This window comes from Pelodiscus sinensis, chromosome 24 (assembly GCF_052426305.1).
Source record: "Pelodiscus sinensis isolate ZL-2025 chromosome 24, ASM5242630v1, whole genome shotgun sequence".
NCBI lineage: Eukaryota > Metazoa > Chordata > Testudines > Trionychidae > Pelodiscus > Pelodiscus sinensis.
Window position 1 is genome coordinate 18847205 of NC_143075.1, and position 27338 is coordinate 18874542.

Consider the following 27338-nt stretch of genomic DNA (forward strand, 5'->3'; position numbering starts at 1 on the left):
AACTGAAAGCCCATGCTATTGCATGGGAGTGGCAGCTGGACCAAGGAATCTAGCATCTGCACAGCATCCCTCATATAACCACTGAAATTGTTGCATGCTAATTAGCTGTGAAGTAAGGGTTATGTTTGGTTGAATTACTTCTGATATCACAAAGGTCTAGAACTCATAGTCTGCGTCTACACTGCAGGCTTCTTGTGCAAGAGTTCTTGAGCAAAAGGTCCTGCGCAAGAGCAGGTCCACACTGCCATGTGCTTTTGCACAAGAGTGTCCATGGCAGTGTGGAAGCTCTCTTGCACAAGGAAGCTCCGATGGACATTTTAGCCATAGGGGTTTCCTGCGCAAGAAATTCATATTTCCTGTCCATACTGCCTTCTTGCGCAAGAGGGCTCATTCCTCATGGGGAGAGGAATAATTCTTGCCCAAGAAGCCCTCTGTTCCGACGCTTTACTGTAAATTTACTTGCGCAAGAACACGTGCAGTGTAGATGCTCTGCAAGTTTTTGTGCAAGAACGGCTGTTCTTGTGCAAAAAGCCTGCAGTGTAGACATAGCCGTAGCATGGCATAGATACATGCCTTAGAATCATCGGGTTGGAAGAGACCTCAGAAGGTCATCCAGTCACAACCCCCTGTAAAAAGCAGAACCCATCCCAACTAAGTCATCCTAGCCCAGGACTTCGTCAGGCCGGGACTTAAAAACCTCCAGGGATGGACATTTCACCACTTCCCTAGATAACCCATTTTAGTGCTTCACCACCCTCCTAGTCCTAATATCCATCCTAGACCTCCTCCACTGCAAGTTGAGATCATTCCTCCTCATTCTGTCATCTGTCAGTACTGAGAGCAGCCTCTTCTCATCCACTTTGGAACCCCCCCTTCAGGTCACTGAAGGCTGCTGTCAAATCTCCCTCCCCCACTCTTATTGTATCTGTAGACCTCATGAGTGTAATGTGTGATGTTAAAAATGGCTGTGATCTTAGAGTGGGCAGACAGTCCACAAATGTTAGCAATGATTAAACCTGATAATCTTAACCACAAGTGCTTTAAACTGTGCTTGTAGTTATTTTCATTGCTTCATATTGACTCAGCAGTTATTCTAGGCACTAGAATGACAGTCCTTTACTTTTATTATGCAGGTTAATGGTGAGATCACAATAGCCTTTTGTAATTATATATACAGCTTCTAGATCAGTGTATACAATTTATATAGTCAAAACACAGTATTTTTCTAATTTCATGTTGGACAAACGCAATCTAGGATCTAAAAGCCCATTTGTGTCTTCTGTCTCTTAAATCATTGTCATCATAAACATTCTGCAATTAGAATTTAGTTGACATGTTTGTAGATGATACTCGAGACAGAAGAGAATCTAGCCCATTCTTGTGTAGATACATTAGCTTTTCAGTGTTGACAAAGATACAGATTTCTTAGTAAAGCAAGCAGAGGTGAGCTGAAGACAGGGAGCAGAAATGTTGAGTAAAATGTTCTTAGCTGGCTCGCTGAGGCTACATCTATATTACAGCCAGGATCTAGCCTCTGAGATTGATCCACTAGTGGTCAACTTAGTGGGTCTAGTGAATACCTGACAAATCGAAGGCAGATATCACTCTCCAGTCAACCCCTGTACCCTTTCAGCTCCCACTCCAAAGAGTAAGGTAAGGCGACAGGAGAAACTCTATCTAATGTACATCAACTCCAGTACATTATTCACGTGGCTGATGTTGCATATCTTAAATTGACTTACTGCTGAAGACTGTTACATTAATACACAGCTTAACTGGGATAGGATTCTAGATGTATCTTTAAGATTCAAACTGTTGTCAGCAATAATTTACTCCTTTTAAACTGGGGCCCCAATATATTATTTTCGCTATTGTGCAGTGCTACTTGGATGTAAAATGAAGTGCTTTTGTTTAGTACCTGCAGCTTCCTTTAGTTAAATAATGCTAAAACTCAAATGATTTCAGATGTGCATTTAGCAGAGTTGACTCCAGTAGGTAGATATATGTATAATACACTGAATAAATGATCTTCCTTCCTAAATAGGATGAAGATTCTCTTTGCAATAAACTGTGCACCTTCACCATCACACAGAAAGAATTCATGAACCAACACTGGTAAGTGCCTCCCAGGCCTTCCTATATGCAGAATATTTTAGCCAGGTGTTTCTGGCCATTCAGATTTGGAGGAAAGATGGTATACTAAATTTTTCTAACTTGCCTGGTTTCTTTTGTACAGGTACCACTGTCACACTTGTAAGATGGTGGATGGGGTTGGCGTTTGCACGGTTTGTGCTAAAGTTTGTCACAAGGACCATGAGATTTCTTACGCCAAATATGGTTCATTTTTCTGTGACTGTGGAGCAAAGGAAGATGGCAGTTGCTTGGTAAAGAATCTTCATGTTTAAATTTAAACTGTCCTGCAATTATTATAGGTTGCCCAAATTTGGCTTTGCAAAGTCTTATATTGTACAGTAGTTATTCTGTGATATCGATATATGGGAGCACTAAGAGGTCTGCTTTAGAACAAGTTCCACCACTCCCCCTTAATTTGCAGTTTTGTACTTAATGATTTTTACCCCCTTCATCAGAAGGTTCTGAATTGGCAGATCCCTTAATAATAATTAAGACTTCAAACCTACATAAATGACTTGTGGTTTGTAAGTCAATTTCATTTTGCCCACATATCAGATCTCTGCTCTTTTCGTGTTTCCCACCAGCTGCCAACAGAATTACTTCCTGTCTAATATAATGTCTGAAAGGAAAGTGATATGCAGGGTACAGGGATTGTTGCTATCTTATCTGTCTCTGACAACGTACTCTGAGGATTTAACCAGATTGGTGTCTCAATATTGCTTTGCCTTTCTCAGGCTTTGGTGAAAAGAACTCCCAGCAGTGGCATGAGCTCCACCATGAAAGAGTCTGCATTCCAGAGTGAGCCCAGAGTTCCAGAGAGTGTCATTCGCCATGCAAGCAGCTCCCCAGCGGATAAATCCAAGGTCACCATCAATGATGGGAAGGGCATCGATGAAGAGAAACCCAAGAAGAGCAGCCTGTGCAGAAATGTTGAGGGCTGTCGAGAGGAATTGCAATCCCAGGTATTGTCATTGTATTAAAATCTAATTCAAATGTCAGGAACCCTCTGTGGAGTGGTTGTTTAGGATTCTGGCCTCTCCTAGAATAAAGCTGTCGTTACAATAGCCTGTGCTTCTAACTTAGAGACTTTGACCATTTTGATTTAGTTTTATGCCAGTTGAGTATTAGCGCAGGGAAAATGTTATATGTTGAGAGTTAACACTGGATTTTTGCATCTGTTTTGGTACTGAGTATTTGTGGGGTGGGCTGTACTGGTTGTTAGACTAGTTCTTTGATTCTTAGTTGTCTATTAGGATAACAGTGCCGTAACTGCTTTTCAAAGACTTGCTTATGAAATGCTGCTCCCGTGGAGGTTTCATGGGTATATCTTGTACTTTACTTGTCAAATCTGTTTTTTTGTAGGCCAACTTCTCCTTTGCTCCTCTGGTGTTGGATATGCTGAGTTTCCTAATGGATGCCATTCAGATCAACTTCCAGCAAGCTTCAGCCATGGGTAGCAGCAGCCGAGCGCAGCAGGCTCTGAATGAACTGCACACTTTGGACAAGTCAGTGGAAATGACAGATCAGTTAATGGTATGATCATCTGGTTTGCCAGTTCAAGTGCGTTCTTCACCTATGTTTTTAGTAAGGGTAACAAACAGCTTGGTAAAAGGGTAACCAGGGGGAGCAAGGACATGAAAGTAAACAAGGAAGTATTAGTTATTCCTTATAATACAACAATTAAGGGTCACCCAATGAAATTAAAAGGTGGCTGGTTTAAATTAAAAAGAAGTACTTCTTCACACAATGTACAATCAACCCATGGAACTCATTGCTAGGCCATGTTATGAAGGCCAACTCTATATCAAGATTCAAAAAATAGCTAGAGAATAGGTCCATCAGTTGCTATTTAGCCAAGATGGGCAGGGATGGAATCCTAGGATCTGAGTGTCCCTAGCCTCTGTTTGCCAGAAGCTGGGAGTGGACAAGTAGATCACTCGATGATTGTCTGTTTTCTTTATTCTCTCTGAAGCATCTGGCATTGGCTACTGTTGAAAGACAGGATCCTGAGCTAGAAGGACCATTGGTCTGTCCTAGTGTGGCCATTCTTATGTTTGTAAGATTTGTACAACCTTGAAAACTGGAGCAATAGAAATGGGATGAAATATAATAGTTCAAAGTGCAAGGCTATATACTTAAACAAGAATTCTTGCTATAAGCTGGGGACTGTATCAGTTGGAAGGAAGAGAAGACGAGATAGATCTGGATGTATTGGTCAATCACAGGATGGTTATGAGCCGCCAATGTGATGCAGCTGTAAAAAAACCTAATGCAGTCCTAGGCTGCATCAGGTGATAGATTTTTAGGAGTGTTAGAGAAGTGTTGTCACCGTTATACAAGACATTGGTAGTACCTCATCTGGAAAATTGCAAATCTGGTCTCCTGTATTTAAAAAAAAAAAAAAAAAAAGTAAAATTCAAGCTGGAAAAGGTGCAGAGAAGGGGCTGCTAGGTTGCTTAGAGGAATGGAGAAGTTATCTGAAGGAGGGTCTTATCCACAGGCTCAGGGTTTAACCTGTAATCATATTTGGGATCTGGAAGGAATTTTCCCAGATTGACAGAGAGCCTTGGGGTTTTTCCCCTTCCTCTGCAGCCTGGGGCACAGGTCACAAGTAAATGGTAGAGTCTGTGTAACCTGAAGTCTTTAAATCAAGATCTGAGGACTTCAGTAGCTCAGCCGACAGTACCTTCTTTAAGGTACAGTTACCGGGGCCTATCACAGGAGTGGGTGGGTGAGGTTCTGTGGCCCGCAATGTGCAGGAGGTCAGATGAGTGATTATGATGGTACAGTCTGACCTTAAATTCTGTGAATCTGAATGAACCCATTTCAGTTGTTAAATCTCTATTTGTCTGTACTCTTGTATGTTCTTTGTGCCCTACATTGGCTCAGGTCCCAACACTTGGCTCTCAGGAAGGTGCTTTTGAGAACGTCCGAATGAACTACAGTGGCGACCAGGGCCAGACAATCCGACAGCTGATCAGTGCTCATGTGCTGAGGCGGGTGGCAATGTGTGTGCTGTCTTCCCCACATGGGCGCCGCCAGCATCTGGCTGTGAGCCATGAAAAGGGCAAGGTGAGTCTTGAGAAGGGGATGTTTCTCAATGGCACCGCAACCTACAATGTATTTTAAAGGAAGATGAAAAGATTGACTAAACAGTCAAGCAGACTTCCTGCAGTCAGACCCCAGTGTTTTGTAAGTGGTTAGACTCTTGGAAAACCTCCCTGAATTATTAACGGTTTCATTATTTTAGAGAACAAACGTCTTGCTTTTTGCTGAAGAGATTCTGGAACAGTACATTGGTGGGGTCATATGAAAAGCTAGATACTGAGAATTTCTTCTTTGCGATACCAACTCTTGAAAATTGACTTGACAATCATTTTTGTAGATTACAGTGTTACAGCTCTCAGCGTTGCTTAAACAAGCAGATTCCAGCAAAAGGAAATTAACCCTTACCCGTCTTGCATCTGCGCCAGTTCCCTTTACTGTATTGAGCCTAACAGGAAATCCCTGCAAGGAGGACTATCTGGCTGTGTGTGGGCTGAAGGTAAGGGTCTGAGAACCAAGCGAGTTCCTTTTATCTTTGGAAATGTGACCTCAAACTGAAGTTATGTTCCTCTCTTCCAAGGAAGTGGGTTGTAGAGTTGTAACTGGCTATCAAAGATCACATTGTGTATGTCACTAATTCTAATTCTTGAATCACTTGCTACTAGTTTTAACTGCAGCTTCTTTTTTAAAACTATTCTTGATGATGATCAAATAAAACACTGAGTCATATGACACTCAGGCACACTGTCCTTTATGCTACAGAAAGCAAAAAAGAATATCCACATACATAAAAGTTCACTGAAATGAATGGTCTTAATTTTAATTTGCCGCCACTTTTAGTACTGAGCAATGGGTGATCATTTCATGTTTTCTCAAACCTGTGTACAATTTCCATAGTGAAAGAAACATGCTATCTAAGAAACCACTAGTTTGAAATGTTTGAACAAGCCCCAGAAGAGGCACAGTTCTTTTGCAAAGTTATTCATCCTAAAACAGCGTTTTGATTTCTTTCTACATGAATCTATTGTTGGGGCCAATGAGCGGTCCATGGCAGGAACAATAGCCATTGAGTCTGTTTTTGCAGGAATATTTTTTTTTTTTTTTTTTTTTTTTAAATACTTGACCTCTTATTTTCTGTCCCAGGATTGCCATGTGCTAACATTCAGCAGCTCTGGATCCGTTTCCGATCACTTGGTACTTCACCCCCAGCTAGCAACAGGAAACTTCATCATTAAGGCTGTGTGGCTGCCAGGATCTCAGACAGAACTTGCTATTGTGACTGCTGACTTTGTGAAGGTACAGTCACAGCCTGTGGGTCATCCCTGAATGACTTGGTGCTGTGTGTTGCTTTTTATTTTCAGTATGACATGGGGTTCTGGCAGAGTCACCAGTGTGTGTCAGGATAACACAGCACTCTTAATTAGTAAAAATATGAGTTCTAGGAAAGACATTACCAGGATGTCTAGTTTTCTAATATGTATTTCAGTTCACCACTGTTAGTCATATACTTTTTACAGAAATGAAAATATGGGCCTTTATTTTTCTAAGTGGCCCCTTACTTTGTACTCAACTTGAAACACATAAGGTTTGATGTATTTCTTTCCTCCTCCCACCCAAGATACTGACCACCTGCAGTTGCCATTGATTTCAATTATCTTCAAAATCTGGCCTCGATTGTCCAAAGCTGGGTGCTTGAAAGGGAAGGTCACTTTTTTGCAGACTGGGGCCAGCATTTTTCCCTCTTTCTAAACTGGTAAACACAGGAGAAATTGGTGATTCGTGGAGCTGAGATTAATATCTTTATCTCCATATTATGGCATCTGAATAATCTGCCCTCAAGGATTTGCACCATTGTAGCATCAGTTTAAGTCTGAATTATGGTCCATTTGGAGGCGCTGTTCTGTGGGTACTCTATTAATTCCTTTCCCTTTCCTCCCACAGATCTATGACCTTTCTGTGGATGCTTTGAGTCCAACGTTCTACTTCCTTTTGCCAAGCTCCAAAATCAGGGATGTCACATTTCTGTTCAATGAAGAGGGAAAGAACATTATAGTCATCATGTCCTCTGCTGGATACATCTATACTCAGCTCATGGAGGAGGCAAGCAGTGCCCAGCATGGACCATTCTATGTTACCAACGTGCTTGAAGTCAACCATGAAGACTTGAAGGTAATGGTAGTTTTCCCTTGTAACATAAAACGGGTCAGTGACTTTTTCTGTGTGTCTGCTTCTGATATTAAGAAGCAGGTTCCTTTTCTTTCCCTGACCTACATAAAAAAGTTGGGTTTCCCCCCCAGAGAGTGGGAAAGTCTGATTGACTCACCCTAGGTGGGATTGGGGGAGGTTGAAATTAAACCCTTTGATAGTCATCTAGACAATTGAACGTTTTCCACAGTTGGATGGGAAGTTATGCCCAGTAGGAAGAAGGTTTTGGAGCTGAGTTACTGTCAGTACAAGGCACTGTGCAAAGGGCTTAGTAGCTAGAATAGAGGGGGTCATCCACCCTTACTCAGTATCTGCAGATATGGGCCTTTGTTGCTGTTAGGAGTCAGCACTGCTGTGGGCCTTGTGTGCACTGCACAGGTTGGCTAGCTTTACAATTCTTCCAACTTCCATTCAGCATCACTTTCTCAGTCCACTATGAAGTGGGGAAATAGATGAACTACAAACCAAAAAGAAAGCATCTTTGGCAGCTGGAGATGAGGTCCACAGGGGTTGGCATGCAGTGTTCTCCTACAGGTGCTGTGTCATTCACTCCCTGCAGCCTGTGCGTGTGCAATCTCAGTACCTTGTTCAAAAGCATTGGGAGTCCCTCCTGATGTGCAGTTTGGCAATAATGTCATCGAGGGCTGAGTTCTCAGAAGAGCTTTGCCGTGTAGTGTGAAAGGTGGAAGGACTGGTGTTGAAATGTTCTACTTGTTCACTCTTGAGTTCTGACGATATGTGTGTTTAATTACAAGTGGGTTTTTTTCCTTGTCCCTGCAGGACAGTAATGGCCAAGTGGCAGGAGGTGGCGTATCTGTGTATTACTCCCATGTCCTTCAGATGCTTTTCTTCAGTTATTGCCAAGGCAAATCCTTTGCAGCCACAATCAGCAGGGCTACTCTAGAGGTGCAGCGGCTTTTCCCGATCAACATTAAGAGGTAGGTCTGAGGGTATGCCCTCCTCTGATTTCTGTTTAACAACTGCACTGACTGTTCCCAGTGGAAAAACCCAGCTGTCACTGCCCCAGGCTCTAGCTAGAGAACTGTCCTGCAGTTGATTATGTCTTACCATCTTGTATGTCCCCACCTGCTTCTAACCTCTCTGCTTGTAAAACTGTGTGACTGAAACCAAACCCACATGCTTTTGCAGTGGGGTGCATGTTTATCTTGCTCACTAGGGATTTCACAGCACAGAGGTGTCTTCAGAGCAACCTTGCTTTCTGAGTGCAGAGCTGCCAATGGTGCAGCAGCTGGAACTGATGGGATTATCCACCCTCACGGAAGCTGCAAAGCAGGAAGCCTTTGTTTCCAGTTGGCAGCAGCACTGCAGTGGACCTTGAGCATTGTGCATGTTAAGTCTTATTTCAGGCTTCCTGAGGGAAACCAATCTCTTATGCTATAAAAATAGCAAGAAAAAAGCTTGTTTATCATCTTTTCTGACAATCCAAGCTAGGCATTGAAGCCAGTGTCTCAGCATATTAACATGAAGCAGATACCTTGCATTCTATTTCCATGAATAGCAGGCCCCAACATCTCCCTTGCTCCTGTCAGACCTGGCCTGGTCATTTTGCACAGAGCTTTTTCTCCTCTGGGAGTTAGATGTAAGTGGGGATTATGTTTTGCGGGAACATTTTCCTGTGTTTATCTGTTTCCTCTGTGTTTGTCTTATGGCCAAGGTGGAGCATAGAGCACTGTATCTAGTAACACAAATGCTTTGCTCTTAGACCAGTGCTCTTTTATTCTGTCTGCTAGGATGTGCTGACAAGTAATGTGATGTTTTGTTGTCATTCCCCTACTAGTCAGACAAAAGAGCTCTCTAGTATAAGATTAAAAAAAGTAGTTCAAATCTGTTTTAAGAGTAATTTCCCTATTTTTTTATGATTAAAAAAATCAACTAAATTTTTTACGAAAAGGAGGAGGAAGGAAGTTAAAGAACAGGGCTGGATGCCAGGATTTCTAGGTGGTCCTTGCTACCACTGACTCACTGCAACTTTTTGCATTTCCATTTCTCCATCTGTAAAATGAGGGTGATAATACTGGCCTAACTCCTAGGGGTTTTCTGAGGGGTCGCTTTAAGTGAATGCGATGAGATGCTCAGGCAGTGCTGTTACTTGTCTTGCTGGCAGGGATGAGAATTTTGCTTCCTTAGCTTTGACCGCTTGCATCTGGTTCTTGAGATAATGTGAGCTTGGCCTTTTCTCTCTTGTAGTTCAAATGGTGGAAGCAAGACCTCCCCAGCACTGTGCCAGTGGTCTGAGGTGATGAACCATCCTGGGTTGGTGTGTTGTGTTCAGCAGACCACAGGCATTCCTCTGGTTGTCATGGTGAAGCCAGATACCTTTCTCATCCAGGAGATTAAAACCTTGCCAGCTAAAGCCAAGGTGAGTGAGTAGTCCCTGTGTTTTGCACTTCAAATGAACTTTTCTGTGTCTCGCTCCTGCTACGTCCAGGTTTCTCTTGAAAATAGCGTTTCAGTACACAAACCAACTTTCCCAAACCCAACCAATTAATTTACTAATCAAATAGTCGATGGAATTTCCATCAACTAGTCAATAGGCACTTCCACATTCCTCCTTTGAAATATATAAGAGCCCCAGCGGGAACAACGCGTGCAGCCTGGGGCCAGCGGGAAGTCTTGCTGACTCTAGGCTCCACGTGGGCACTTCCATTTTGAAATGCGCAAGAGCCCCGGGCTGCACATAGTATGACAGCTTTGAAATGTACAAGACTCCCCAGCAGGGGCTCTTGTGCATTTCAAAGCGGTAGCGCCCACATGGAGCCTGGGGTTAGCAGGGGACTCAGTCCCCTGCTGACCGTGGGCTGCATGCGGCGCTGCCTCTTTGAACTGCCACACGGAGCTAGGATCAGCTGGGGAGTCCCCAGCTGATTCTGGGTTCCGTGGAAATGTTGCGTGGAGCCTGTGGGCAACTCTCCAGCTGATCCTGGGCTCCTCTCTGCATTTCAAAGTGGCAGCGCTGCATAGAGCCCAGGATCAGCTGGGGACTCCAAGTTCCATGGAAATGCCACAGGGAGCCCGGAGTACGGGCTCTGTGCGGCACTGCCGCTTTGACATGTATCCTCTTGCCCCCCCTTTGCTGCCTCTAACTGATAGTCAAGCAAATGCTTATTGGATAGTTGAGGTATCAGATAGTTGACTAGTCCTTAACATACTTAGTTCTTAAAGTGTTTTTCAGATTCAGCTCTTCCTTCTTCCTGCAAAGCCATTGAAGCTTGCTCTATTGTAGCCTTTGTTGACTTTAGTACCTGCTATCCTTGATACTTGTGACACTTATGCAATAAGCTTATTTGCTGAGGCAACAGCTTCTCTGGGCTTCTCATGTGCTGGTGTGTAACCATTTTCAGATCCAGGACATGGTGGCCATCCGTCACACAGCCTGTAACGAGCAGCAAAGGACCACCATGATCCTTCTGTGTGAGGACGGCAGCCTGAGAATCTATATGGCAAATGTGGAAAACACTTCCTATTGGCTCCAGCCCTCCCTCCAGCCTAGCAGTGTCATCAGCATCATGAAACCGGTTCGCAAACGCAAGGCAGCTGCTATCAGTAAGGCTGCTTTCCTTTATTATCATGTCTGTTACCACTTTAGAAAATCTGTTTAACTTCCCCTCCCTATTTTTTCAGATGTCCTTGCCCATCATTCAGAAGTAGGACAGATCTCTTCATAAAGATAACCAGTCATCTGTATTGGCTAAGGGAATTAGGAATGTAATAATGGATCCTCTCATTTCTATGTTGCTGGTTTGAATCTAGACTGAGTTGATATTGAGCAGAATTCAAAACCACCTCATGGTGATTTGAGTCTCAGTCTTGTTCGTGGTTGAAACACATCCACATCACACAGTCACTGCTATAGCTGGCCAGTTTGTCACCTTCTCAAAAAACCCAGGACCGAATGAGCATATAGATGGAATTACCCCTTCTTTGCTAGAGGCCAGCATTAAAGCACATTGGTGGGATAGTATGGAGGAGTGCATGCTGCCCCTACAAAACATGTAAAACATAGGCAAAGAGAACTTACGTCTCCATGGCTCACCAATTCAGAACCTTTTGCCAGCACTCATTCATATTTAAAAAAAAATTCTTCTGTGTGTAATGCTAACATGGTGCATAAAGGCCACGGCTGAACATTGGACAGTATCGCATTGGTGCTTCTGCGTTTGCCTCTGGCAGTCACCTTACTAGTAAACACTGGGGCTAGGTGTTATGGGGTTAGCATGGGATGATTTTAATCTTTCAGCACTAATCTAATTTGCATGAGCTGCAGGTAAACTAAGTAAGAGACTGTTTCCTAACCGAGCAGGGTATATGTCTCTAATAAATACATAACTAATTAGAAAGCTAGAGCACTCCTAAGAGAGATGCAGTCAGTCTTCAACTGGAGCACTCTAGCACTACTGCTCAGTGTGTTCCTTTTTTAGTTATCCGTGTCCTGTCTTTCAGCAACTCGCACCTCCAGTCAGGTGAACTTCCCCATTGACTTCTTTGAGCACAACCAGCAGCTCACAGATGTGGAGTTTGGAGGCAATGATCTCTTACAGGTTTATAATGCCCAGCAGATAAAGCACCGGCTCAACTCCACTGGCATGTATGTGGCCAACACCAAGGTAAATGAGGCATTTTGGGCTCTCTTAGAAATGTACATATCCAAACCATAGCCAGTCATTTGCCACCAGGAGCGTTAGTTCTGTTCCTCAACTTTTTCACTGTTTTTTGATTGGGGTTTTTTGGGGTTCTTTTTTTTCCTTTTTTTTTTTTTTCTCTTTGACTGCTTTTTTCCCTCTGGCTCAATTCTTCTCTCCATCAACAGAGCAGACCACTTCTCAAATAAGTAGGCCTCTGAGTCCCATTTATCTGCTGCTTCACCCAGTCCTTCCCAGTAGATCCACAGGGCTACTACTAAAGTTCGGTAGTATAAGAAGGCAGTTCCTGGGAAACATTCTGTTCCTGTCATGGGGTAAACTGGCCACTGGCATTGCAACAAGATGGTGCACAGGTCATCTTAGTCCAGGGTATTTATGGTTAGAAATACTCATTTTCAGTTTTCCCTTCCTGAGTAATGATTGTCTCCCACAGCCTGGAGGCTTTACCATTGAAGTTACTAACAATAACAGCACAATGGTGATGACGGGCATGAGGATCCAGATTGGCACACAGGCAATTGAGCGAGCACCCTCGTACTTGGAGATCTTTGGCCGCACCATGCAGTTGAACATGACCAGGGCTCGGTGGTTTGACTTTCCTTTCACACGTGAGGAAGCCCTGCAGGCTGACAAAAAATTAACCATCTTCGGTAAGTCTTTATTGTTGATTACATGCTTTAACCACCTGCAAGCTAGAGGTAGGCAGCTGAGGGCTGTTGGAACTTCTGATAGCTTGAAGTCAAAGTATGTGAAGTATCAGTTTGATATGGATAAAGCCACAGTTCTAATAATTGTGGTCTCTCTAGAGTAGCTGTTTGTGGTGGGTTCAGCACCTTTCTACAGACGGTAAGTGCAGCACCTCTAGTTGAGTTACAAGGATTCTGTGCTGAGGTAACTTACAGGGAAAAGCATTAGAAAATAAGGCAAAGCTATGTTTCAGAACACATGCGTGCTGGGTAAATTTCTGCTTGCTTGTTGGTATCAGAGTGAAGCAACCTCACTCCTGTGAACCTGCAAAATTTCTCTTGCTTATTGCAGTCGGGGCTTCTGTGGATCCTGCTGGAGTCACAATGATGGATGCTGTCAAAATCTACGGCAAGACCAAAGAGCAGTTTGGCTGGCCTGATGAGCCACCAGAGGATTTCCCATCTGCCTCAGTGAGCAATGTTTGTCCCCCAAACCTGAATCAAGGAAATGGCACTGGAGACATGGAGTCTACTACCCCCGCTGCTGCCAATGGGACTGTTCTGGAGAGGTATATGCTTTGTTTATATTTGCTTTTGAAAGGTGCCCTGGATGCACTTGCATGGCATTCTTATCTGGGAGCTTTTATATTGGTAGTGAGGTGTTCATCATTTTCATATAACATGACAATTCTCATTATAACAAAGAGTCAGTCTGATTCGCTTCCAAAATGGTTTTCTGCTGTTTCCCTCTAATCTTCCTTGTGAAGTTGAGGATGGAGCACCATGTATTCTCCTTCACATTACCAACTGAGTCCATCTGCAGCAACCTCATGCAGCCATAAATGGCTTCTGCCTTCTTGCCACCTTTTCTTACATAAATCTGAGATACTTCCACAGCCACCAAAGATCACAAACGCTAGCAGCTATTTGAACTTAAGCTGACTCCTGAGAAACTTTCTTCATTCCTCCTTTTAAGTCTCTGTGTTATGTTGCCCTATGTATAGTCTTGTTTCTTCTTTCTCTATAGCAACCACTTATGTGGCCACATCCTCATAGGCCAGGGGTTCCCAAACATTTCAGTCTTGCAGCCCACCTATTATGATACTAGCTATTGCATAAGAACCTGTTCTAGGATTCAAACAGTATTCAGGTGTGGGATTATTTTTGGTAGAGGACAAAGAATTTCTGTTGCTTTCTTTTCCTGTACGCTTCAATGTCTGTCCCTGCCTCAGGGTATTACAGTCCATACAACAGAGAATATGTGGAGCTGGGGAGCTAGTGGGAGACACAAGGAGAGAAAGTAAAATATATAGAAAAGTAGGTCAGATGAGACAGTCCAGATTGAAACTTGTATGTCTTAAAAACTAGCCAAATTAATTGCTGGTGTAACTTGACTGATTTTACTGGAGAGGCACAGAGGTTTAGTGGCTCTTTGAAGGAAATTTTCAAAGGCTGTAGGCATTTACGTCCCATTGAAAATCTACCCCATTATACATTTGTTAATCAGTACCTCTTTTGGCTAGATCTTTTTTTTCTCTTCTCTGCTGTCCTATCTCTACAAGGTGTCTCTCTCTGTAGGGGAGACCTTTGAGCAGTGGAACTATATTTTCATAAAACTCCGAGCTAGACTGATCAAATCAAGTTTTTTTTCTTGCATCCACTTTATACATTACAACATGCCCAGCTGCCTGGTGAACCCTCCCTCCCCCTCGACCTCCCCCACAGGACTATGTACTCCTTGCTGGGAAATGTATGCAAAAGGCAGGTTCCTATGGAGAAATTTAGTGTCTAGACTCTCTATCCCTAACCTGGCCTTCGGTGGTGCTTATAACCATTGTGCTTGGCTTCTCTGTGCTAGATGGCTGGGATTGCCTTTAATTTGTTTTGCTGTTCAGGAAGTGGTATATGCTGCCCAAATAGAAGGAGCCATGCTTGGAATTAGTGTATATATCACTCTCCCAGCTTCCTGACTCCCCATTTAATTTGCCTTTTGCTTAGAATGTGTTCTAGGTAGTTTTCTGTGAGCTTCACACATTTTTTTTCTTTTTCTTTGCTCCCCAAAAGTTCTGAAACTGAGTCCCTAACCATCCTGGACCGGTTAGTATGCCATCCTTTTCTCTGCACGAATGAGTGTGTGTCAGAGGCAGAACACATGATGTGGCTTTTGTTGACTGTTTTTTTTTTTTTTAAAGTGACATTTGCTTCTTTACATTCTGGTGATTGCATGGCAGAAGATTTAGCAAAATGTAAAGATGTAGTGGACTGAACATTTCTGCTGCATACAGCATAACTGTTATCTGTTTTACACTATTCTGCTCACTTCCTGCCCTTCCCTTTCCATTTCCCCACTGGCTTTGTGGGTATATGAAGGGAAATGTATTAAGTTGTTTAATTGTCAGGCAAGTGACGAAAGAACTTGCCCATTCTTTATATTGTTTCTTCTACCAATTTTGAATCTTATATTCTGTTCTCGTTCCTTGTTCTTAGTGCTGTCTCTCCTCTTCTCTATTCCCTCCTGATCTGTGTGGCTTTGCCCCTTTCACTCTGTTCTGTGTTCTCTCCTGCTGTGTTGCAGTGCTCCTTTTGAGATTCATTTGAGCATTTCAGGCAGTCTCATTGCGAGGCACAGAGTAGTGCATCAAGAAAGAATTGGCACAAGAGTGCAAGTCCTGAATAAGACTTTCCCTGTGGGTGACCATTTTACTAACAGACCTTGCCCAGAGTCAAAAGCGGTCAACTGAAGGCTCTAGGATTTGGATCTCTTTTGTAACTTGTGTTTTGGCAATACCTAGGTGCTCAAAGTTCAGTTCATTTTACTGCTGAAATATTTATAATTAAACTCTAAATTGGAAAGAATGCCCTCTGTGGAAATAGCAAGTGAGTAGAATCTTGCTTCCTTAGTAAAAGCATAACCGACTTTTCTCATGTGTCATCCCAGCCCTTGATCTGCAGTCATATGTACGTCTCTGGGCCATGGTGAATTGGTACTGTCAAGACAATCCAAATTATCCCTGCTGCAGGCCGCATAAGGAAATGTTTTATCCTCTTTGGTAGAGAAAAGCCCCTGTCTTTCAGCTGTGGATTATTAAAGCAGTCCTAAGTTTGTCTGTGAGCGTGAGCCAGGTTTAACTCTGGTCTGTAACACAATGAAATGATATGCATGGTGCCTGTGGCAGGTTTTATCATGCTTTGATTTTGTACTTGGCATTCGTTAGCTGTTTCTGAGCTACTCATGACTGTAGCCTGCATAAAGCAAAGTGCTAAGGAGAGAGAAGGGTTGCTGTACTCAAGCCTGCTTTCCTTTCTCCCTTCAGGCTAGTAGTGAGTTCTTTAGAAGCACTGGAAAGCTGCTTTGCTGTAGGACCAGTCAACGAGAAGGCAAGTAACTTTCTGAATACATCTTGAGCTTTCAAAGACGGGGGAGGAGGAGTGAGATCAGTGGCAGCTTCTGCAGCCCTAAGGGCCTGATACCAGAAGAGAGCTGCATCCATTTTGCTCCGAGCTGAGATCTTAAAGTTGAGTTAGCGAAAAGCTTTTGAAACTAGCTTTGAATGACAATTTGCATTTGTGGTTATTGCTGGTGGGGGAGTTTGCACTGCAAAGTGACCTCGTTTGTGAACACAGTGGGTGAGAGCCCAGCAAACTGAAGAGGAACTTTCTTGTGTATAAACCTGAAACACTGCCTAAATAAAAGGTAGCCTCATGTGGAAAGCAATAGTGAATCAAGGAGGAAACCTGCATTCCTGGAAAGGGATGATGATGCAAGAGGGGATGAAGCAGGAGTTGAGTGAGGAGTCAGATTTGAATGCCCATAGCACCTTCAGTGGTAAATTTACTGAAGGCTTTTTGTCTGTCCCCGGGAACAGGAAAAAAGCAAGGCTGCAGCTCAGGAACTGGCTACTGTGCTACTGTCAATGCCAGCTCCTTCCAGCGTCCAGCAGCAGACCAAGAGTCTCCTGGCTAGCCTGCACACCAGCCGCTCAGCATACCATAACCATAAGGTAAGCTTTGTCAGGGTTTTCCAAGCCTGCTGTAACTACTCAGTGGCATTGCTGATGTATGAGGTGCACCCAAAGAGCACCTATTCCAGGCAACATGTGCTTGCTGGGGTCTGTGTTCAGCTTCTGCTATCTATCCCATCTTCCTGGCGTTTCTTTCCATTAGAGAGCTTTTTGTGGCACTTAGAAGATTTGGGTATGAATCTTGTATTATAAGTGGTTGATCAGAGGAAATACATGGGTATCTTGGGACATGCTGAAGTTAGTCTGCAAATTATATCCTATAGGTCTGATGTCTGCAGGGCAGCCAGCTTTGAAACAAGTACAATAGAAAAATATCAGGTAAATAATTTTTCAGGTTAGACCTGAAAAATCTAGCCATACCATAAATATGTAGACTTCTGCATCATCTAGCCCTGTACACAGCTATGAATCAATTCTCTGATAAGGCATATAGAGAAATGGAAATCGATTTTCCAAGTGGTACTTGTGGCTGAGTGACTTCTGCTGCTGCTGCTGACATCCGCCACAGTGATGTTGGTGGAGAGTTAGCACTCATTAAAAAGAGTGTTAAATAATTCCATCTATTCCCTCCCCTTGCTTGCTTTTCAGACACGGGCTGCTGCTGTTCCCTTGTTTCCCTTTGTTTTAATGATCCTTGCTTTGCAGGATCAAGCCTTGCTGAGTAAAGCCATCCAGTACTTGAGTTCCTCTAGCAAAGAAGGAAAGGACCTAGACCCTGAAGTATTTCAGAGATTGGTGATCACTGCTCGATCCATCGCTATTATGAGGCCAAACAACCTGGTCCATTTCACGGAGTCGAAATTGCCACAGGTGGAAGCAGGTGGATAAACTATTGAATTTCTTTTTCTGACTTTCTATACATTATACTTTCCCTTTGGGTAGCTATGTGTATTTTATGTTGTTTTATATGTACAGCTGCTTTATGCAAGAGGTGGCAGTTATCATATATGTTTTATTCTCAGTGGTTTCTGAGTGACCAAAGAGACTTCAGCTCACCGAAATGTGAAGGTTCCTAGACTTTTGGGGTCTGCTGCCATCTGTTCTGTAGTCATTAAATGGGTATCTAATTCAGAAGTATGCCATCATGTGATGCAGGTGGCAAGTGTCCCAGAGTACATCCAGCAGTTTTAAAGGTTTTTCAAGAGGTCATATGAGACTGACAAAAACCTACTGTTAGTGGTGTGGAGGGTGGCAAAAGTCTGCACAGCCCTCGCTGCTACTCAGTGTCTTGTAAGTACTGGGATTTTGAAGATGAGAGAGTGTGCGCTTTAAATGGGGTCTCCTTTAAAAAAAAAAAAGTAAAGTCAAATAAAAGTGGTAGGGACAACTGTGAGGATTACATTCTTTAGACATTTGGTTGCTATTCTTACTAGGGTTATAAGCGACTACTTTACTACTTGCTTCCTGCCACCCTTGCTTCCTCTGTATCAGAGGCAACAAGGGGGGGAGCAGGAGCTGGGGGGAGCTGGCTCAAAACTACTGTGGCTCTGCTTGTGTCACGTCCCCCGCTGCGACTTTGCCTTTTAAATGTAGTAAGAGTCTGGCGGTTCTTATTACATTTAAAAGGCAGAGCCGCAGCAGTCCCAGACCGAGCATGAGCTGGGACTGCTCAGTCCTGGCTTGTGCCACCCCCGGGAGCTAATCCCTTATCAACTAATTGATTAACTTATTAACTGCTACTTAACATTCCTATTCCTCGCCAAGATATTGGATGCCTTTCTGCAGTAGTCAGTGTCAAATAAACCTAGTAGTGCCTTGCTTGCTATCACATCTTCTCCACTGCCCTCCTGCTAACCATTGCAATCTTAAGCCTCAGGTCTGACAGTGAGAGATGCCTAGAAGATCTCGTATCCCCCAACATATAGCTGGGGGTGAGGAGGGAGGGAAAAGGCAGTTTCTCAGGTAATTGAGTGTTAGGCTATTTAGAGCATTGTAGGTCATATCAGAAATGGTAGGCACCACTTCCAGCTCATGATAAGAGTTCCAGATTTAAATTAATTTGTCACTTTTTTCTCCCATTGCATAAAACAGCGAAGTAGTATACTTTTCCTAACTTTCTGTGAGTGGAAACCTGATTTGTGAATCTGCATGGTTCTGATAGTTACTTCCTTCCTTCACAGAGGGAGGTGAAGGACAGGAAGCCCAGAAACACACTGAAGGAGAGGGGTGTAGTTTCATCACCCAGCTTGTCAATCATTTCTGGAAGCTACATGCATCAAAACCCAAAAATGCCTTCCTCGCCCCTGCCTGCTTGCCAGGTATGTTAAAACTGAACCTTGTCATTTTCCAAAGTGGAGCTGTGTGTATTCTTGAAGCAGCCCATCTGGAACAAAGCTTGTAAAGGGGAGAAGTGATTTGATATTTGCTTGCACATTTTCCTGGTAAGTGATATGAATAATGCTGATCTAATTCTTTTACATAGTGAACAAATACAAAAAAACATAAGAAGCGATGGCTTATGCGCCTCACTTCAAGGATGGATGTTTTTGGTTCTGTTAGAATGTTTTTATACTATTTGGTAATGTGTCTGTATAAACTTATTTTAGTCTTCATGTTTTATTATTTTTTATAATGTTAAACACAGCGTGTTTGACATTTTACAGGCAAATGTAAGCAAAGGGGTCCTTCCTGCAGAACTTAAGCTTCTAAAATCATGGCAATTAGGGGTCTCCAAATGAAATTAATAGGCAGTGGGTTTAACACAAACAAAAGGAAGTATTTCTTAACTCAACACACAGTAGAATTCTTTGCCAGAGGACGTGGTGAAGTCCAGGACTGTAACAGAGTTCAAAAAAGAGCTAGATACATTCATGGAGGTTAGGTCCATCAATAGCTATTAGCCAGGATGGGCAGGAATGGTGTCCCTGGTCTCTTTTTCCAGAAACTAGAAATGGGCAAGGGGAGATGCATCACTTAGGGTACATCTAGATTACACGCTTCTTTCGAAAGAGAGTGTCTAGACTACAGCCAGTACTTTCGAAAAAGCGAGCCGCTTTTTCGAAAGAGAACACCCAGGCAGTCTGGATGCTCTCTTTCAAAAAAGCAGAGTTTGCATTACATAGTGCCTCTTTTCGAAAGAGCACTTTCGATAAAAGGCGTTATTCCTTGTACAATGATGTTTTCCATGGTTGAAAAAACTGCTGCGTTCTTTCGATTTACTTTCGAAGGAACGTGGCAGCAATGTAGATGCAGGGGAAGTTGTTTTGAAAAAAGGCCACTTTTTTCGAAAAAACACTGTAGTCTAGACACACCCTTAATGATTATCTGTTCTGTTCTTTCTGAAGCACCTGGCATTGGCCATTGTCAAAAGACACTGATACTAGGCTAGATGGACTTTTGATCTGACCCAGTATGTGTGTTCTTACGTTAGTCTCTGTAGTAATTCACAGTCCTACACTCTCTTTCCTACTTAGGTCTGACCCATGTTGAAGCCACGGTCAACGCTCTAGTGGACATTATCCATGGATACTGCACGTGTGAACTGGATTGTATCAATACAGCATCCAAGATTTACATGCAAATGTTACTCTGTCCTGTACGTAATCTTGCTGTCATATGCTGGTTTCTCCTGTAATCTTGCTGTCATTGTATGCTGATTTCTCCTGTATCACCGAGACCGTGTGAGGAGACTTAGGGTGGTAGATAGGAAAAGGCTAGTAGTGTGTGTGGTGGAGACTGTATGGTCAAAGCCCTGTGTAGTCTCTAGCAACATCTGCAGTCAGGCCCCTAGATTCTGCAGCACTAGATATGCAATGGCAGTCTCAGATACATTTATAAAATGGAGATTTTTGTTGAATTGTGACCGTGAATAATGGGTGGTATCCCTGGTTTCATTTAATTTTATGTGAAATTCAATTTGTTTTATTTTGATATTAACTTAATTTTATTGAGAACACAACCAAGGAAACTGGCAGTAAAGAAGCTGAAGACTTTTGGCAGTTGGGGCTTTTGGCTCCTACATAGATGTGAGAGATGGCTTAAGCACAATAGCTGTTTTGGCTATGATCAGCAGTAACATAGATAAGTGTTGACATTTTAATTGGTAGCCATTATATGTTCTAACCAACAGCCCTATTGAAAGGAGTGGGAAAGTTCCGAGGAGCTATTGTTTCATCATATCTGCAAACTCAGACGATACTGAGTTACTTTTCATGTTTTTAAGGTCATCTTCTCAATCTTAATGGCTAGAAGCTCTTTTTTTAGTAAATTAAACCTTTAGGGTGTGTGGGTGTAGGTGAGGTGCATGTGGATTTCAAGCCTATGGATTCCCAGTTTTTTTTTAAAGCAGCCATTTGCTAGAGCCTCCTCCGATATCCAACGTATTGGATATATATTGTCCTTTTCATAATATGAGAGGAGTGTTGGGACAGAAGAGATGTGGATGTTCCTATGGTATCAGTTCAGTATGCCAGTTGGCATACTCCCATATTCCTAGTGATGAAAGATAGTGTAAGCTCAAAGTTGATAGAAAAAAACCCCAATATAATCTGAATGGGCAGAAAGAATGTGAGACCCAGTGCTCAAACCACAAAACTGACTGCTGAGGAAATGAATGTGTAGGCTAGTCATGTGGTGCCATGGAGAGGGATAAGAAGTACAGTACAGTCCCTATCATCCAACCTAAACGGGACCGACACATGGTCGGATTACCGAATATTTCGGATGATACGGACTCTACTGTAGAGAGCAAGGGAACAGCTGCTGCCGCTCCTGCCGGGACACTTCCAGGTAGGAGCGGTAGCAGCTGCTCCAACAGAGCAAGGGAACAGCTGATGCTGCTCCTGCTGGGGAGCGGCATCAGCTGTTTGCTTGCTCTCTTGGAGCAGCTCCTGCTGCTACTGCCTGGAAGTGTCCCGGCAGCAGCAGCAGCAGTTTCTCCTAGAGAGCAAGGGAACAGCTGATGCCGCTTCTGCCTGGGACGTCCCCTGCAGGAGCGGCAGCAGCTGCTTCTAGAGAGCGACGGGGCAGCAAGCGGGGCCGTTCTCCCGGCCCGCGCTGTATCCGACCCTGCAGCTCCCAGGAGCTGCAGGGTCTGATAAAGCGGAGTGTCGGATTACCGGGTGTTGGTTAATTCGGACTCCACTGTAATACCTAATAATTGCCTTAGGGTGTGTCTACACAGCAGGACTTAGCTCAATTTACATGCCTTATTTTGAGTTATGTCAGTTGCGTAGCTTAAGTCGAAATAGCTTATTTTGAAATTTGGAGTATGTACACAGCACTTATTTAGAAATAGAGCACTCTTCTCCCGACTTCCCTTACTCCTCGTACATTGAGGGTTACAGGAGTTGGTGTAAGAAGTCCCCCAGCTTGACAGCATTTCGACATTATTTTGAAATAACTGCCTGCTGTGTAGACAGGGACGAAGTTATTTTGAAATAACATTAGTTATTTGGAAATAATGTTGCTGTGTAGACATACCCTTAGAGAGCAGTGAAGTGTTTCAGTGGGGAAGGCAATGGCTGTGCTATAAGTCTGCATGATGACTAATGGAAACTCAGCTAGGTATTTCTTAGGTGGGTTCATAAGGACTGTTAATGTGCAGTTAAAGCATGAGAAGGTTAATGACCAGTCTATTTATATTGCAGGATCCTGCAGTGAGCTTTTCCTGTAAACAAGCTTTAATTCGAGTGCTGAGGCCAAGGAATAAACGGAGACATGTGACACTGCCATCTTCTCCTCGCAGCAACACGCCTATGGGTACGCAGCACTCTCGCATCTCTGCTTTTGACTAATCTGAACTACTTTATGAACAGTACTTCATACAAGATCATGTGATGTGAGCTCATCCTTCGCCAGGGGAGAAACCAGTCATTTAAAAACAACCCACAAACCTGATGTCTCTACTTGATATCTTCTGTCGCATTATCAGTTCCGTGTGTAATTCCTCCACTTTATTTATAATGTCATGCCCTTTACTCAGTCTGGCTGCTATAGTAAAAGACAGGACTATGCAGCACTTTAAAGACTAACCAGATGGTTTATTAGGTGATGAGCTTTCGTGGGCTAAATCCACTTCCTCAGATCAAATTGTGGAAGACAATTGGCACAACCATATATACCAAAGGGATACAATCAAAAAAAGTGAACACACATAAAATTGACAAATCAGATTTTAGAAGGGGAGGGGGAGGGAGGTTAGTGTCTATGTTCTAAAATCTGATTTGTCAATTTTATGTGTTCACTTATTTTGATTGTATCCCTTTGGTATATATGGTTGTGCCAATTTTCTTCCACAGCTTTATCGGAGGAAGTGGGTCTGGCCCATGAAAGCTCATCACCTAATAAACTGTCTTGTTAGTCTTTAAAGTGCTGCAAAGTCTTGTCTTTGGTTTCAGCAAGACCAGACTAACACGGCTACATCTCTATTACTGGCTACTATAGTGTGGGCTGTATCAACATTTCTGTCTGTACTTTTATGGGTTTAAAAGTTGTCCACGAACTTTTGCTTCAGACTAAAATTAGCACATTCAAGAGCGAAATATTTTTGAACTTAATTACTAGTGGAAGGCTCCATAGTAGAGACAAAGTGTCTGGTCTGTGATTAAGTAGAGGACAGTGCAGGTTTCTTTCCCACCTTTGTACTTCTGCCCCATTCTGGAGTAGCCACGCCTATGTAAAGGGAGTTCTTTATGTACTCATCCAATGTTTGGTATAAACAAGAAGGAATCTGATGGCACTTTAAAGACTAACAGACTTATTAGGGTATTGGAACATAAGTTTTTATGAGCTACAATTCACGTCCTCAGATGCTGAAGAGAAAAAGACGGGGGGAAAAAAGCCATACAGAGATGGGACTGACACATCAGTGCTAATTAAATCAGAATGTTTGGTATGTCCACTGAGACTAGAACAGTGACCACCAAGTCAGCCAATGTATTTCATGTAGGCCAAGGAAAAGTGATCAAAACAATTATTGCCAACCTAGGGGTTTGGACTTGGTATGGGACTTTTTTCTCCTCTCCTCTCCCGCCCCATTACCAGTCCACTGGCCCTTCCATGGCAGATTTCCTCCTCTATATACAAGAATGTTTTTTCCCAAAAATGCAAGGAATGAGTGGGGAGAGGGTAACACGAGGGATTTTGGAAGTTCTCTCCTTCCCTTTAGCATTGTATAGCTCATCCTTCAAAATCTGAAGGTTTCTTAGATGGATTCAAAAGGACTGTTAATATGCAGTGAAAGCATGAGAAAATTAATAACCAACATGTGGTCTTTGGTGGCCAGGCTGGCAGCTATCCTGCGATAGATGGCCGCGTTCCTCTGTCTAGTGCGGAGATCAAGAACATCGGGGCATCCCCCCCAAACCTGAATAAGGTCCATGAGCTCCACCCTGGATCAGGAAGGCGCCCGCCTTCTCCAGCCCCTGTCAGTCTCCTAGGAGCTGGCAGACTGCTCCTGGGGAGCGGTGGAGGGCTGGCTGCCAGTGGCTTGTTGTCTCATGTTTTGGGGCCACTGGGTCAGGGGTCGCGGTGGCCACTGCTGGCTCTGGGCTGGCAGGCTTGGAGCTGGCACAGGCACTGTGGCCAGGATCTACTCCTTTAATGGCTCTGGGGCCGGGGGAGAGGAGAGTAAGTTTTCCTGGTTGTGGCCACCAGGGCCCCCTATTTCGAATTAAGTGTCTACACAGCACTTAATTCGAAATAGCTATTTCGAATTTGGTGTTACTCCGCGTAGAATGAGGTTTACCAAATTCGAAATAAGGGCTCCACTATTTCAAATTTATTTTGAAATAGCGGTTTGCCTGTGTAGACCCTATTAAAGTTAATTCAAAATAACTTCTGTTATTTAAAATGAACTTTGTAGTGTAGACATACCCTTATTCCCGACTACCCCAAGTCAGCCTGTTATGATTGAATGACCTAGGAGTAGTGCCATTGTAACAGGGAGCTTTTTTTACATTCTAGACATCATAGAGCTTTCCCTTGTTCTCTGTCTGTTTTGAGGAGGATCCTCTGCATCCATGAAGATGAATCCCTTAATTCCCTCTCCTTGTGGTTTCATGTCATTGCCTCCCCTCACAAATGAGGATGACTGTACCCAAGTCTTTGTGGAGTCCTATCAGTACTGCTCCTTACCTACAAGCCTAGAAGCACGCAGGTGCTGAGCATTCTTCCTCAGTTACAGTCTCCCCAATTTTTGCTAGCCAGTAGAGCAAGAGAGTGGGAAAATACCCTGGGTCTCCCAGGTAGCCTTGCAGAACTCTGAGATTATGGACAATGCTGGTGTGTTGGTCAGCATTGCCTGCTGCTCCACACATTAGTGTGTAGAGAAAGGGATGAGGAAAGGGTGTGTATTGTGAATGGCATTTTTGTGGCCCAGGAGATAAGGACGATGATGACGACGACGACGCAGAAGACAAAATGCAGAGCTCTGGGATAGCAAATGGTGAGCATATTCGACAAGAGAGCCAGGAGCAAAGTGAGGTGGATCACGGGGACTTTGAGATGGTGGTAAGCCCAGAGTTCTTCTGTTTGGGGTCTTTATTTTAAAAAAATACTGAATTGCGGTTGTTCAGCCCTTAGCGCTCCATTAGCGCTCCATTAGATGGGGGAGATCTGGTAGAAGCTCTCACTGTGTTCCTTCTCCTTAGTCTGAGTCAATGGTGCTGGAGACTTCTGAAAATGTGAATAATGGCAATCCTTCTCCTCTGGAGGCTCTCCTGGCTGGAGCAGAGGGATTCCCACCCATGCTGGACATTCCTCCAGATGCAGATGATGAAACAATGGTGGAACTGGCCATTGCCCTGAGCCTGCAACAAGATCAGCAAGGTAAGATTTTCATGTCGTCTGAGGGCAGGTCTACACGGGAGGAGAAATTTGATTTAAGATACTCAACTCCAGCTATGTAAATAGCATAGCTGGAGTTGACGTATCTTAAATCAAATTTTTGCCATGGCCCCACTACAGTAGGTCAGTGGGGGAAACTCACCCTTCATCTTGACTTTTCTTACTCCTCATGACCCTGGGGAGTACAGCGGTTGATGGGGGAGGGGCACCATCAGCCATGAGAGGGTCAAGGGCTAGTGCAGATATTGGTTACATGTATTTTTAGGTTTTTGTTCAGTACATATTGCTATCTTTGTGGGGAAAGTATTCTCTAAGAAGGGACTTGAATGAGTAGTGGGTGGCCAGCTGGCATAGGAGAAGAGGCAAAATGCACCCAAGTACAAGAGCTGGCATGAGAGAAAATACTAGGACGATGGGAATAGTTGGCTGGGGGACTTGTATAGAGCACAACAAGCAAGATGGAATTAGGGGCAGGGGTGTAAAATCCTGTTTAATCAGTTAACTGGTTAAATGTTATGTTTAACTCGTTAACCACTTAAACACCGACTGGGCTGGAGCATCCCCACCCATGGCATGCTCTGGTTGGGCTGGACCCACCATCGACAGGGGCCACTCCTACTGAGCTGGAACAGCCCCGTACCCACCAGGGTGAGGGCCAGTTTACTCGGTTTGATGCTTACCAGTTACCCTTTTTAGAGATACGAATGGTTATGTGAAGATAGATGTAAACGAGCCTGAGGTTTGTCCTGTGTGTGTTACCTTGAAAGTATTTAAAGGAAAAGTCTTAGTCATACTGAAAGCTTATCTACACCAGTGCCTTAGTTTTTTACCAGATGGCCCATAAATTCTTATGAGCATGGGCATGGTGTGCAGCTAACTGGCCTGTGGAGGCTCTGCTATTAACACAGTATGGTTTTGAAATAGCATTACATTAACATGCATTAGGGAATTTGTCACGCACACCAGCAGGTCCACACAGTGCAATTAGTGCATGCCACAACTCCCTATAATTTACACCCCAGCTTGTGTGGACTAGGCCCTGTGCAGGCAGGATTTATTGACAGCATTGTGTGTTCATCTCTTACAGGGAGCAGCAGCAGTGCACTTGGACTACAGAGCCTGGGGCTGTCTGGCCAGGCCCCCAGCTCTTCATCTCTTGATGCTGGCACACTCTCCGATACCACAGCATCAGGTAACTGTTCACAAGAAGAGATCATCTCTCTAAGGGCATCTTGAACTTATAGCTGTATTGGCTGCACTACACTACCTCTTGCAGACCACTTAATCTTTTTTAATATGGCTTTGCCTAGCAGGGTTTGCCTTTGCAGTAACCATCATAGGGTTCTTTGCTTTAAAAATGAACAATCAGCCCCAGAAATCTGGAGTTCAGGAGGAAGCTATTCCAGCCCCTTGCTTCACAGGTTGCTTAGCTAAAATGTAGATTACTGTGAAACCCAAGAGATCAATTAGATTTTATTAGTATTCTGCTTTTGAGCTCTTGTGAATTGTTCTCTTCTGTAAGGGCACCTCTGCTCACTTTGAACATTTACACTTAGAAGGCAGATCTGATGTGGCATATCAACATCTTAAATTATGAATCTATCCAGACTCTTTTTTTAATTAGGAAGGTTTAAGGATGAGGACCACTTTTGGGTCTGTCTCAAACCACAGGACAATCCTTTCAAAACATATTTTCCATTGCTTGTGAACAAAAGCTCATGCACACACTTTTTTGAGCACTACTACTTGTACTAACAGATCCTAGTTGATACCATTTATTCAGTGTGCAAATAATCCTC

General features: G+C 43.5%; 1 protein-coding gene across 5 annotated transcripts in view; it reads left to right on the forward strand.

The window, feature by feature from the left end:
- Positions 1-27338, forward strand: part of UBR4 (ubiquitin protein ligase E3 component n-recognin 4) — a 132685-nt gene that overhangs the window by 46832 nt on the left and 58515 nt on the right. For 2 of the 5 annotated variants that reach the window (XM_075906473.2, XM_075906476.2), the window contains exons 36-59: positions 2045-2115; positions 2237-2384; positions 2868-3095; positions 3496-3666; positions 5023-5205; positions 5519-5677; positions 6322-6474; positions 7120-7347; positions 8164-8321; positions 9592-9763; positions 10746-10947; positions 11845-12008; positions 12478-12694; positions 13083-13299; positions 14795-14827; positions 16045-16108; positions 16597-16731; positions 17398-17572; positions 18873-19010; positions 20166-20287; positions 22341-22452; positions 25073-25203; positions 25344-25521; positions 26627-26731. In XM_075906473.2, coding sequence (XP_075762588.2) covers positions 2045-2115; positions 2237-2384; positions 2868-3095; positions 3496-3666; positions 5023-5205; positions 5519-5677; positions 6322-6474; positions 7120-7347; positions 8164-8321; positions 9592-9763; positions 10746-10947; positions 11845-12008; positions 12478-12694; positions 13083-13299; positions 14795-14827; positions 16045-16108; positions 16597-16731; positions 17398-17572; positions 18873-19010; positions 20166-20287; positions 22341-22452; positions 25073-25203; positions 25344-25521; positions 26627-26731 — 3664 coding nt within the window. The remainder of the gene's footprint in view (positions 1-2044; positions 2116-2236; positions 2385-2867; positions 3096-3495; positions 3667-5022; positions 5206-5518; positions 5678-6321; positions 6475-7119; positions 7348-8163; positions 8322-9591; positions 9764-10745; positions 10948-11844; positions 12009-12477; positions 12695-13082; positions 13300-14794; positions 14828-16044; positions 16109-16596; positions 16732-17397; positions 17573-18872; positions 19011-20165; positions 20288-22340; positions 22453-25072; positions 25204-25343; positions 25522-26626; positions 26732-27338) is intronic. The other 3 variants (XM_075906478.2, XM_075906474.2, XM_075906477.2) reach the window with 3 other exon arrangements.